This window comes from Pygocentrus nattereri, chromosome 4 (assembly GCF_015220715.1).
Source record: "Pygocentrus nattereri isolate fPygNat1 chromosome 4, fPygNat1.pri, whole genome shotgun sequence".
NCBI lineage: Eukaryota > Metazoa > Chordata > Actinopteri > Characiformes > Serrasalmidae > Pygocentrus > Pygocentrus nattereri.
In genome coordinates, this window is record NC_051214.1 from 27,985,982 (window position 1) to 27,998,218 (window position 12,237).

Consider the following 12,237-nt stretch of genomic DNA (forward strand, 5'->3'; position numbering starts at 1 on the left):
TGGGGTTCTTCTCTGGTGCCGCTACTTTGGGTAAATCAGCCCAACACTAAACAGACACACATTCCTGCAGCCCCCCCCCATCCCCACCCCCCCTCTCCCACTCTTCTCTTTCTTTCTCTCTCTCTCTCTCTCTCTCTCTCTCTCTCTCTCTCTCTCTCTCTCTCTCTCTCTCTCTCTCTCTCAGGCATACTACATGAGGGAAAACAGATGACTGTTACTCAGTCTACCCTCCACTCCTGCTTACCCTCTGCATAATCACTCTCTCTACACGTCTGTCCCACACTGCCACACTGAATATATATATGTATATATAACATGTTTGTAAGTCAGATATAATATATAGGGTTAGGTGTTCAAGTGTGGACCATGGCATGCAGCAGTGAGTTAATTTAAAGCTCAGGAGACAGGCTTGACACTTCAGATTCCCACAGCAGGAACACATACAGCTACATATGTTTGCGCAGCTCAGCCTTCACGCTGTACAGCATATACTGAAAAAGCACTCACTGCGCATGAATCTCTCTCTCTCTCTCTCTGTCTCTCTCTCTGTCTCTCTCTCTCTCTCTCTCTCTCTCTCTATATATATATATATATATATATATATATATATATATATATATATATATATATATATATAAATAAGTAATTGTAAGCATATTCATATATTCATGTATTCATATATATGCACAACACCTTCAGTTGTGCTGCATGTACCTTAACGTGTACTTTAAGTCTTAAGTCTCCATACTCGTTGAAAACGTAACAATGCATCATGGTAGCGGCTTAGCGCAAAACCACAAGTTCTGAATTGCTATAATGCGATTTCAGCCATTCAGCTCTCCAAAGTACACATGAAAATAGAGGTGCCAGTTAGGTTTCTTTGGAGCTGTGCCATAGAGGAACCACCGTTGGCTCCCTCGAGTATCTTTCAATTGATGATTATTGTTTTTAGTGAACCAAAAGTAGGTCTGCTATGACATCACCTTTAAGCCTTTTAAAAATATAGTGCCAATGAGTGTTTTTTTGGCGTGATGCCGTAGAAGGACATTTTGGTTTCCCAAAGAACTTTTTTTTTTGAAGAACCATCATTTGAAAGGTTGTTAGGGAACAAAAAGCGGTTCTTCTATGACATCACCCTTTTGGCACCTCTTTTTTTGAGTGTAGGAGGTTATGCCGACATTACCACACACAGTACAAACCGCAGTCATTACCAACACAAACAGTGGAGAAAGGCATTAAAAGGCAAAAAATGAATGAAAAGACTAAGGAAATGTAAAACCTACATCCTTCCTTCCACCTACAGAGGTCATCTGCCTGTTAATGTATGTCTTTCAGCGCGCATAAGCGTAGCTAGTCCATGCACAGTCTAACCAATGTGCAGACTACTGTACACCAGTATGATCCTGAACAGGTAGTCTGAACACTGGGATGACGAAGCAGGAGAAAGTTCCATCCCTTTCTCTCTCTCTCTCTCTCTCTCTCTCTCTCTCTCTCTCTCTCTCTCTGTCTCTCTCTCTCTGTCTTCTCTTTTACTATTTTTTTTCCTTTCTACCTTCTCTATTGCTCAGCCCATTCCTGCTGGCCCAGACATTCGCAGGAGGAGGTGGAAGATAGAAAATAAACAAGATAGAAATAGTCTCCATTTCTCTGCTTCTCCCTCTCTCTGTCTTCTTGGCGGAGAAGCTCCGGGCCTTCGCTGTCAGTTTGTCCAATTCCTGTCTTTCTCTCATTCTTTCTCTCTCTCAATCTCTCCCTCTTTCTCTCTCTGTGAGTCGTGGGCCGCCCCGGTCCTGAGGCCCTGAAGCTGCGTTGCCTGTCCATGTCGCACGGGTCCAGTATCCAGTCTTGACGTGGCACATTTCGCTCCTGTTGCCGGCAGTCAGTCTGGCAGCGCATTTAGGGAAGGCATAGTGAAAAAAGAGGGAAAGAAGAACGAGGGAGTGAGGGAGAGCGGGCGAGAGAGAGAGAGAGAGCGAGAAAGAGGGAGGGACCCGCTGGCCATATAAGGGTTGATGAGACCCTGGGGGAATCGATTTTTTGGAGTGGTCCGTTGTTACGCTATCATTTTTTTCCTCCGGAATACTCTCGTTCCTTCGTTCCAACGCTATGCTGTCCTCCACTTCTCTTCTGTCCTCCTATGTCTCTCCCTCCATCCTCCCTCTGTACTTCTCTAGTCATACTCTGGACTTTTCTTGCACCATGTCTCTCTCTCTCTCTCTCTCTCTCTCTCTCTCTCTCTCTCTCACTCTCACTAAAGCGGTACCAGATGTTGTAGTCTTAACGCCAGCCCGTCATTTCTGACCTTTTTTTTTTTTTCAACCTCTAAAAACTCAGGCAGGAAGTGGGCCTCTCTGGAAGGGAAAAAAGAGAAAGTTTTAGAGAGGAACGGAGAAGGAGGAGTGTAGGACACGAGCGAGACTGGAAGGGGGGAAATTAAACATAAGTAAGAAAAAAGTATAAGGGTGAGAGAGATAGAGGGTGTGCGATTTTCTTAAGTGTGATCTTATTGAAAGGCTTTGTTTCTTCCACTTCTATACAATCCACACAGCTATCACAGTTGGCGCCATCAGACTTGATCTCCACTTCTGGCTCAGAGCTTTATGCTCTCTTCCACACTCAGTTCCCTCCTTTCTCTCCTTCAGATTCTCTCCAAGTTCTCCGCTGAGCCGTTATTCATGGTGTAATCCAAGCCGTTTCCTGAGACCCCAGCCCCTCCTGGACAGAAGAACCAGGGGAGAGAGGGAGAGGTGGAGAGGGGGAAGTTCCCCCTCCTTCTTTTGAGAAATGTTGTGTTTTAGAGGCTCAGTCTGAATAATGACTTCCACATGTGGGCCTTCTCTTTCTATCTCTCAATCCCTCTTTCATTCTTTTTCTCTCCCTCCTCAAGCCTTTCACTGCTCGCTGAAATCTTGCAGCATCCCCATGTATTCACTCTTGAAGTACTCTCCCCTCCAGCCATGCTAACCACGATTACATGGATACAGATCAGAACAGCTCTGAAGGTCTTTAAGAGCAGTTTAGCACAGCCTTTGGACTATTATTAGAGCTGATTGGTGTTAAATGTGAAATTGCACCGCATGATTTTATTTCATTCTGATTGTCCAATTTGTTTTTTTTTGTTTTTTTTTAGAGATTTTGGCTTACAAAGACAGAAATAATGATTGAATATCCCTCTGAAATATTTCCACTATCTGTGTGACTTCAGACTCCTAGAAAATATTTCTGTTTTTGAACAGTCTGGCAGCAATTGTGTACAATGGATTTTTCCAGTGATAGAAAAGTTTTAATTACCGTCTTTGATTATGTTGTCAGTTAATGTCCAGAATGTCATTCTTTATACCATTCAAAATCCAGCTGACCCATTGTTTGAACCTTTCAGGATGAGTAGAAAGAGAACTTTTGAAAACCAAATGTTTCACTTTTTGAAGTTACACTAACAGATGTTGTTAATAATGTCTTATGAAGTTACTGTGTCAGATATGCAAGATGTTCTCATGGCAGTAACGAAATGCTATTATCAGTATGAGTGAATTAGAAATGTGCGTGTAGTAGAGTTTAAGATGAATGCATTCGGTTTGAGAAAGCTTGCATGCCATTTCTTTTTAGTGTGAAGCTTTATTTCAAGAGACCCACGGTTTTAATCCAGGCCAGGCAGCTCTACCTAATTTTCCACTGTTATTCCAGATCGGTCTCACAAGCATGGACCACATTAGTCTGAGACAAATGCTTTAAAGATGGCAGTTCTGATCTTAAAGCCTTGTATACTGACCTTTCAGAAATCAAGGCTAATCTGCTGTTGTGGTGTGATTAGATGAAGGCTGCTGGCTTTGGTCATTCATTTGACTGACTTGTAGGAGTCCTGACTCCACGTCATGTAGTATGACCACCAGTGAGATATACTTCTTGAAAGATTCGGACAGTGGTTTCCACCCTAATTCCAACAATTCAGCTGCCATAGACAGTTTGCTATTTTCTCTTTCATAACATGACATTCACACAATTCCATCATTTAAAATTTAGTCCTTAAAAGTACTGAGTTATTACTATTATTTAAATTTTTTTACACATTTTTATCAAATGTGATATAGACTGAAAGTATGGAATCCAGGCTTTCCACAGAATCGTCTATGCTTGTTTCATTCTTTATCAACATCAGTAATAACTGTGTCTGCTAAAGATAAAATTTTTATGTTTTACTAGTAAGTCTGTTAAAACTCACAACTTAAAATTTGAGTAAAGGAAGCAAATATTTCTTAATAAAGAACAAAAGAACTGTATAATGTGTTGAAAGAAGTGAAACCGAGGGTAAAACGGAAAAGGAAAATGGAACTTTTCAAACTTCAATACATGGCAGTTATTTCCCAGAGCCATCAAACCACATGATCAGCATTTCATTCCTGGATTGTTTATTACCAATTACAGAATGCTGGCTAAGCTCTTCCAAACTGCCATCATGTGAAATTATGGATTTTGTGTGGAATGTTTCTGCAGTGTAACTGTACTATTACACTCTGCTCTAGTGGGAGTGCTGCTTGTGGGTCATTTGATTGTTTAGTTGTGGTAGAAGTGTTGATGGGTGAGCTTGAGTCCAGCTTGAGGTGGATTCTGATTTCAAAAAGTTTGACTCCTAACCTTTGCCCTGTTTCTGACCCCTCAGGAGAAAGAGAAGAAGTACATGCTGCCTCTGGATAACCTGAAGGTGCGGGACGTGGAGAAGACCTTCATGTCCAGCAAGCATGTCTTTTCCATCTTTAACACAGAGCAGAGGTCAGTTTTTTTACATAGGAAATTTGTTTTTATACGGTGTCAGGATGTGGAGTCTTACATATGTTGTATGTTCAAAAGTATCCACACATCCCTTAAAATTAGTCAGTTCAGCTACTTTAAGGTGCACCCATTGCTGACTTAGGTGTTAAGTTGTCCACATGACTTGCTCTCCAGTGCATTACCAACAGAATGGAATGCTCTAGAGCAGCTGCATATGAGCTTAAAATCACCATGCTCAGTGTCGAGCGTCAGGAAAAAGATGGGTGTAAAGCTACCCAACACTGGCCTGTGGACCAGGCGAACTGTGGTCCCTGGAGTGTGAATTATCATCCAGCATCCTCACTAGTGATCTTGTGGCTGAATGCAATCAAATTCTCACAGCAATGTTTAAACACCTTGTGTAAAGCCTTCCCAGAAGAATAGAGGCTGTTTCTGTAGCAAAGGGGGCACAAACTCCCCATTAATGCCTTTGATTTCAGAAGAAAAGTTACATGAGCAGGTGTCTACAAACTTTTGGACATGCAGTTTTGGTTTCCTGGACAGGGATTAAGCCTAATCCTGGACTACATTTTCCTTTCAGTGGAAAATCACCATTCAGAATGTTGTATAATCTAGCTCTAAGCTTAATCCCGATCTGGAAAGCCAAACCATAGTGTGTGTGTCCTATATGTAGAAATATTTCAGTTGCATTCTCAGCTTTAAAACATGAAAAATATAGATATTATTAAAAAAGTTCTGACATAGTAGTGTTTTTTCTGGTTTTCTTGTAAAGTCAGGACAGTTTTCTCCTGAAAATGGAATGGAATGATATGAAAACACACATACATGTGTGTGTGCGCACACACACACACACACACACACTCACACATCCCTTACGCCCATGTTAAAGCCTATGGGCTTATGTAGAGAAAGTTTGCATTTGGGTGGTTGTCAGAACGTGTGAGGCCATAGACTGGGAGCTGGAGACACAGCTAGTTACAGACAAACCGCACACTGACTCAACAGCTCAGCACTCACATGCTGACCAGAGTGTGTGTGTTTTTGCTTGTGTGTGTATGTCTGCCTAGCCACTAATAGGAGGTCATGACATTCGCTCACAGCTGCACTTTGATTTATCGTCAGATGGTTCTAAAAGGAATACAAATTTAAAAGAAAACACCTAAAACCCTGCACACATACACGCTTTGACACACACTCCACCCCATTGGAAAATGACTGGAATATTACCAGTCCCCTCACTCTCTGTTTAGCCTGTGTTCGTCTGTGCTGTGACATGGCCAGGCCTTCTCTGCTCTTCATTTTACTCCCCTGGTGGAATTTTGCGCTCTGTTCTCCTGGCTGCTTTCTGCTTGGGAGTTTCCCGAACATTCATTACCATCAGACATAAACTGGGAAGCACAGTCAGAAGTCAGAACCGGTGGCCACAGCGTACACACATGCACGTTTGTTTTTGTAATTTGGCAGTATGTAAGGTCTTATGTAAATCCCAATTGTACATGCCACAATATGTTTATATGTATTATAACATAGTTACTATGTAACTGTCTATATGTAATGTAGTGTTTAAACATAAACACTAGCCCTAATCTTAACCTTAGTAACCATAAAGAAAATGTAACATTTCAGTTTTTTTTTAAATAAATGCATTTTTGTCCTGAAAATGTATGAAAACATCGGATCAGTGTTGGCTTTTTATGTGCTGCCCAGATTCTTTACATTCTATGTTAAGAGTCCAAAACCAAAGTGGATGCATAGCATTTCTGAAAATCAGCTGTTAGCTTACTGGCTGTGCATTTATGTCTTGTATCATATACATTATTTCATACATCAGTACATATCCTGCATCATTCTTGCAGCACTGTGATTGGTGAGTTTTGACCCATGCTTCTTGGCAAAAAGTCTGTAATTCCCCAAGGTTACAAGGGTCCTTCTGATGGACGTGCATTTTCAGAATCCTTTATACATTTCGAAGTCATGAGATTAGGAAGGCCTTGCAAACACCTTCACCTTCTTTTTTAGTTCAGGTATTTTTTCTGTATTTTAAGGGTCATCTTGTTGAAACATTCATTTTCTCTCCAGACTCAGTTTATTGGCTGATGATATTAACTATTCCTCTAATGTGTCAGGACATCACTCCATTATTGTTTGCTTTGATGATGTTAAATGCCTCAGTACCTTTGGCAGACAGGAAGCCCCATATCATGGTGCTGCTATCTCCTATCTTGTTTGTACTTTTCTGTGGGCGTTGTGTTCACAGGGTCATATGCTCAGCCCTCCGTTCTTCAAGCATGATAAGCTGAATTATTGCCATTGAGACTATTTTTGTTTCAAAAGTGTTCAATTTGTCTAAATACTGCAAAGTTTAGAGGTGCTTCTTGGTGCTTTATTTTTTCTTTTAAGCAGAGGAGTTTTTGTGGAGATGATTGAGCGGCAGCCTATTGCTTATTGCTCACTATATAAATGTTGGTCTTTCTGCTTTCAGGTTGTCCTGCAACTCTTTTTGAGTGACTGCTGGCTATTCTCTTACCCTCTTTATTCCATATACCTGCACGTCAACTCTCATAAACTGTTCACTTGCACTTTTGCAAATATTGAATTGATGCAAATCTTTAAAGTGCTTTTGCTCTGCAGCTTTTTATATTAATGTTATTTAATATTGTTATGCCTAAGAACTGTAGGAGGTTCTTTCATCATGATTGCTACTTGTGTGAAATCTTCACAACTAAAAGCATGTCTTTTAAAATGGTCCAGTTTACTTAATTAACAGTCCACTTTTGTTTTTCTTTTTTAGTTTTTGACATCATTTGAAAATTCCTCTTACCCTGGAAATTGGTGTGGAAAGTTCATTATGAATGGACTAAAATAAATGACCCAAAATGACTTACATTGCAAGTAAAGTATGTGTTTAGTTTTTTAAACTTACATTTGTTTATGCCTATAGATACCCCCCCCCCCAGTACAAAGTCAAAAGAATTGCAGGACAAGCTGAAAGTGGCACAACCAGCACTTATACAGAGAACTATAAGAAATGCACCGCACCACGGTCACCTCAGCTCCTTCACTCTACACAAAACTCCTCTATTAAAAAGTCGTTTGTACTTGTGCATAAATTTGGATGTATGCATAGAAGTATATTATATAACAAAAACAAGAGTCTGTATACTTGTCTCACCTAACTGTAGGTGCAGATCGACTTCATTTTAATTGAAACCATTTAGATTCTCACTGTCCTGCACTCATTACACCAGTGCAAAGGCCACCACATCCTATACACTTAGTCACACTCAGTTTCTCCTCTTTCTTTCTCTCTCATGCACACACACAGGCAGTGTGGTAGACACACTGACACATTCCTGGCCTTCGTCTCCCACACCCCCACCTCCTCCCACCCCCAGTCTCTCCAAGATTCTTTTCTTAAGAAACGCAGCTTCATGTCTGAGGGTGGGTGTGGCTGGGACTGATTAGTTACTTAATTAGAGAAATGTTGGAATGCTGTGGTAAGCAAATACACTCCAATAAACATGCATTGTTTCACAGAGAGTTGTGCAACGGATTTGTAAACATACCACATATGTTGCAGTCCTGTTGGTTAGTTGCTTTCACGCAGATCAGTGAATTTCTTCCTCTCTTTTTATCTCTTTCTCTCTTTCTCTCTGTCGGTCTTTTCTCTGTTTGTGTCACACACTCATACACATGAAGATACTCACTACAGCAAGGCTGCACTCGCCCTCTCTAACATTTAGGCTTTGTTCACAGTGCAAAGCAAATTAGATTTGTTTCTTAAATCTGATTTTTAGATTAGTGTTTGTATTTCCAGTTACAGTTGAACAAATCCTGTTTGTATAGTCAGACCATATTTGCTCATATATCTACATTTGTTGCAGTAGTAACAGTGCAGACTATGTAAGGGCAAGCAAAACTCAGCAATCCTGTCACATTTATGAGCTTGGATGTTGATGTGTACCGTAACATAACAACTGTAACTAGCTATCAGAACAATCATGCTTTATTTCACTGCAGTATTACACTTTTTACCATTTTAGCATGAACAAATCATGACTTTAGACACTCTGGGCTCTAGCAGTCAGCTCTACCATAAGCTCCACCAGTAATAGTCAGAGACAGGCTTATTTTTATATGTTACTTTAAAGTTGTTTAAAAGCTTAACTTTCCACGTTTATGCTACAGTATATGAACGTGCACCACTGACTTCTTTGTTTCACATTCTAATGCCAAGAACCGCCGTGTCCAAATGATGGGAAAAAACACATGGTACACTCCAGTAAGTGAGTAAGCATTTCCAGAAATTTAAATCAGATTTAAAACCTAACATTCTAATGCGGATCGAATTTGTTTGCAGAAACTCAGATTTTATGTGGTTTTTTTTGTTGTATAAGGTGTATAAAATCCTGCTTATTTCAGTTATGCCAAAAAATCAGATTTTCGCTGCCCATCTGAACAAAGCAGGTTAAACTGCCTGTCCGAAGTTTAAGGACATCTACATTTTTAAAATGTTTTAATAGAAACGAGCATGTTTTCCTTTTGCAACAACTTAATATATTAAAGTCCGAAAAGGTTTATTTTAAGAAAAAAAGTAAGTGCAGATATTTGTATGTATTTTATCCCCTTGTTGTGATTGATACTTAAACCTTTTGTGTGTTTAGTCCAGCTTTGGGCCAGAAGAGCTTCAATATGTGCTGTCAAATTATTATTTAGATAAAACCTGTTCTCCCTATCACGAAAGACACTTTGCAGAACATGAAACCATGTTGAGAAGTATATTCCCAAAGTATTAGAAAACAGCTGCTTTGTTAAATAGCTATTTTGAAGGTTATTTGACCCCTCTGCTTATTTTGTGTGTATGAATTTCATTTTTTGGTTAGTTATAGTTACAGCATTATAGTTATCCTTAAAAGTATTTACATGAGCGAGTCACATATGCCATGTTAATATTTTATTAAACTTTCTTATTTTTTTGGCATGTACAGACTATAAAATGTTTTTTAGCAGTGTTTTGTAGATATCGCTAGATTAGATTGTTTGTATATAGTAATAGAACTGTTGTGATTAATGTAAAGTGGCTATATTCTTTGATAGCTCTGCATTGCAGACTTTATGATATTTTCTTCAGGGTTAAGATACTTTTTGAAATTATTTATACTGAGATTGACATGGGTATTAATTCATTAATGGTTATTTAAATTATTGTTACTTAAAATTAATAAAAGTTGCTAGTGTTATCATGTGATTGTGGAAGTACTAACTAGTGGATGGAATTGGACACATCAAAATTGGCGGGAAAAAAATTAATTTAAATCAAAACTTCTTATATGTATTCAATTCATTATTAGTTCAGCTGATCTATTGCACTAAAGATCTGCTGCAGCAGAAAAGGTTCACAGTTCTCTGGTAGCTCTGTAAGTTAAAGCTAGCTGTGTTGTTAAATTCATTCAAGTTAATTAATTAATCAATTGATCAAATCTGATAGGAAGTTTTGAAACACCGGTTTCTCACACGACCTAACATCACATGCCATCAGTTTAAGTTTAAAAGCAAATTACATTCACTTTTAGAATTTGATAGAATAGAGCCCCTTTATAAGCAAAATAAACGTAGCCTGTATTCAAACCACGTAAATGAGAATGAATTCATCCTAAAAAGTAAAACCAAAGGGTTGTAATGCCAAAAAGACTAATCAAAACAAAAAAAATGCCAAAAAGATAAAAAAACAAACCTCTCTCTCTTCCTCTCCCTCTCTCACCCTAAATGCTTTCTATTTTCTCTCTCTCTCTCTCTCTCTCTCTCTCTCTCCCTAACAAATGCTTTCTCTTTTTTTCTTTCCCAATTGCTTTTCCAAATGGCATTAACAAAAGAAATGTGAGAATTCTCAGCTTTAAAGTTTGAATTTCCAGCTTTTTAGTATTCTTGTATGCATAAGCCACAGAGGTTTGACTCATTGTGATTGTAGAGTGTTGAGTCCAGTATATAGTGACGCAGAAAACTTGTCCTTCAAACTGTTTAAAACTTTTGTTTGAAACACAAGAGTTCTCAAAAATCTAAATGAGACAGTCTTGCTTATTTGTACCACCGCTAGTTATAGCCATAGTTAGAAACAGTAAGGCCCCCCATTTTAAGTTACGTGTACAATGTCTGTAAGTTGTTTCTGAGTTACTAAGCCTAGAAGCAGGCCTGGGTGGGAGACTGTGTTGTGGTACAGACAGCAAAATCTGATTACCTGTTACTTTGGGATTACTTGTCTTTTTAAATAATTATATGTAAAATTCAGCAGTAGAACAACCTTTGAGCACAAGATAAACCGAAGTGCACAGAAACAATGCAGCTGATGCATAATAGTCTTTATTTGTGCTATGTGTATGTCTATTTGAATGTCATTAAACACTCTGGTGAAGTCAAGTTTTCAAGAAAGGCTTGCATAGTTTGGAAAATGAAAGTGAAATATTGGAGTAGCTTAGCTTTACATTCCTAATTTGTCATGCAAGGTGTTATGCCCTTCAGACTGCACTTACAGGAATGACATGAATTTCCTAGCTGAGCAAACTGTTTATGCTTTTCGGTCAATATTAGTCTATCAGACTTTTCAACACTTTTTAATGTCTTACTTTCCAACAGGAATATAGACCGCACCATTCATAACAGCAGCTCACCTGTGTCCATGTCTCTCTGCTCCCCTTGCATTGCGGCGTAATAAAATTTCGCAAAAGAAAAAAAAACACATGACAAAATCTGTAGTTAGCTGATAAAACTAGCTTGTAGACACAAACACAAGCAAGAAAGTAACTTATGAGTGGTTTTAATTTTACCCTGTTAACACCTTGTAAGTAACCCTGTAATATGACTTTTTTCTGTAACTGAATACAGAACTGAATATATATACTGAATATATTAACAAGGTTAATATAGGGGTTCTTTTTTTATGTCCTGATTATGCAATATCATTTCATGTATTTCATTATAATTCAGCACTGCCTAGATGATAGCCATGTGAACACTGCGTTTTAAGGGTTAACTGAAATTGAAGGCGTCCCCAAACATTTGGGCCGCATAGCAACCAGCAGAAAACTGGCAATTTTTTTTTTCTTGCTCTGTTTCTTTTCCTCTCTCACACATGCTTCTCTCTCTCGCGGTCTCTTTCTCATGTACAGAAGGACACACATGTTGTAATGTTTCCCCCTGCCCATCTCAGTGCCAGTGGTGATGTCAGAGGGCAGAGGTTTCAGTGCCAGGGTGCTGACATTACTCTGGCATGAGGGAGAGGTGAAGGGATCCGGATGGGCTGAGCTACAGCACTGTCCACATAGAAACACACATACTTACACAGACTCAAAGCTAAATAGAAACATGCAAAAAGCAAATTTTCTCTCAGTGGCTTCATGACATCTATAGCTCTTGGAAAACAAATTAATAAACTTCCAGGCAAATTAGTGCTTTAAAGAAGTGTGGATGCTCCTC

At 39.1% G+C, this 12,237-nt stretch overlaps 1 protein-coding gene across 4 annotated transcripts in view; it reads left to right on the forward strand.

The window, feature by feature from the left end:
* The window catches only part of dnm3a (dynamin 3a), a 61,642-nt gene that overhangs the window by 32,620 nt on the left and 16,785 nt on the right, over window positions 1-12,237 (forward strand). For all 4 annotated transcript variants that reach the window (XM_037537419.1, XM_017688800.2, XM_017688814.2 and 1 more), the window contains one exon: window positions 4,658-4,767. In XM_037537419.1, coding sequence (XP_037393316.1) covers window positions 4,658-4,767 — 110 coding nt within the window. The remainder of the gene's footprint in view (window positions 1-4,657; window positions 4,768-12,237) is intronic.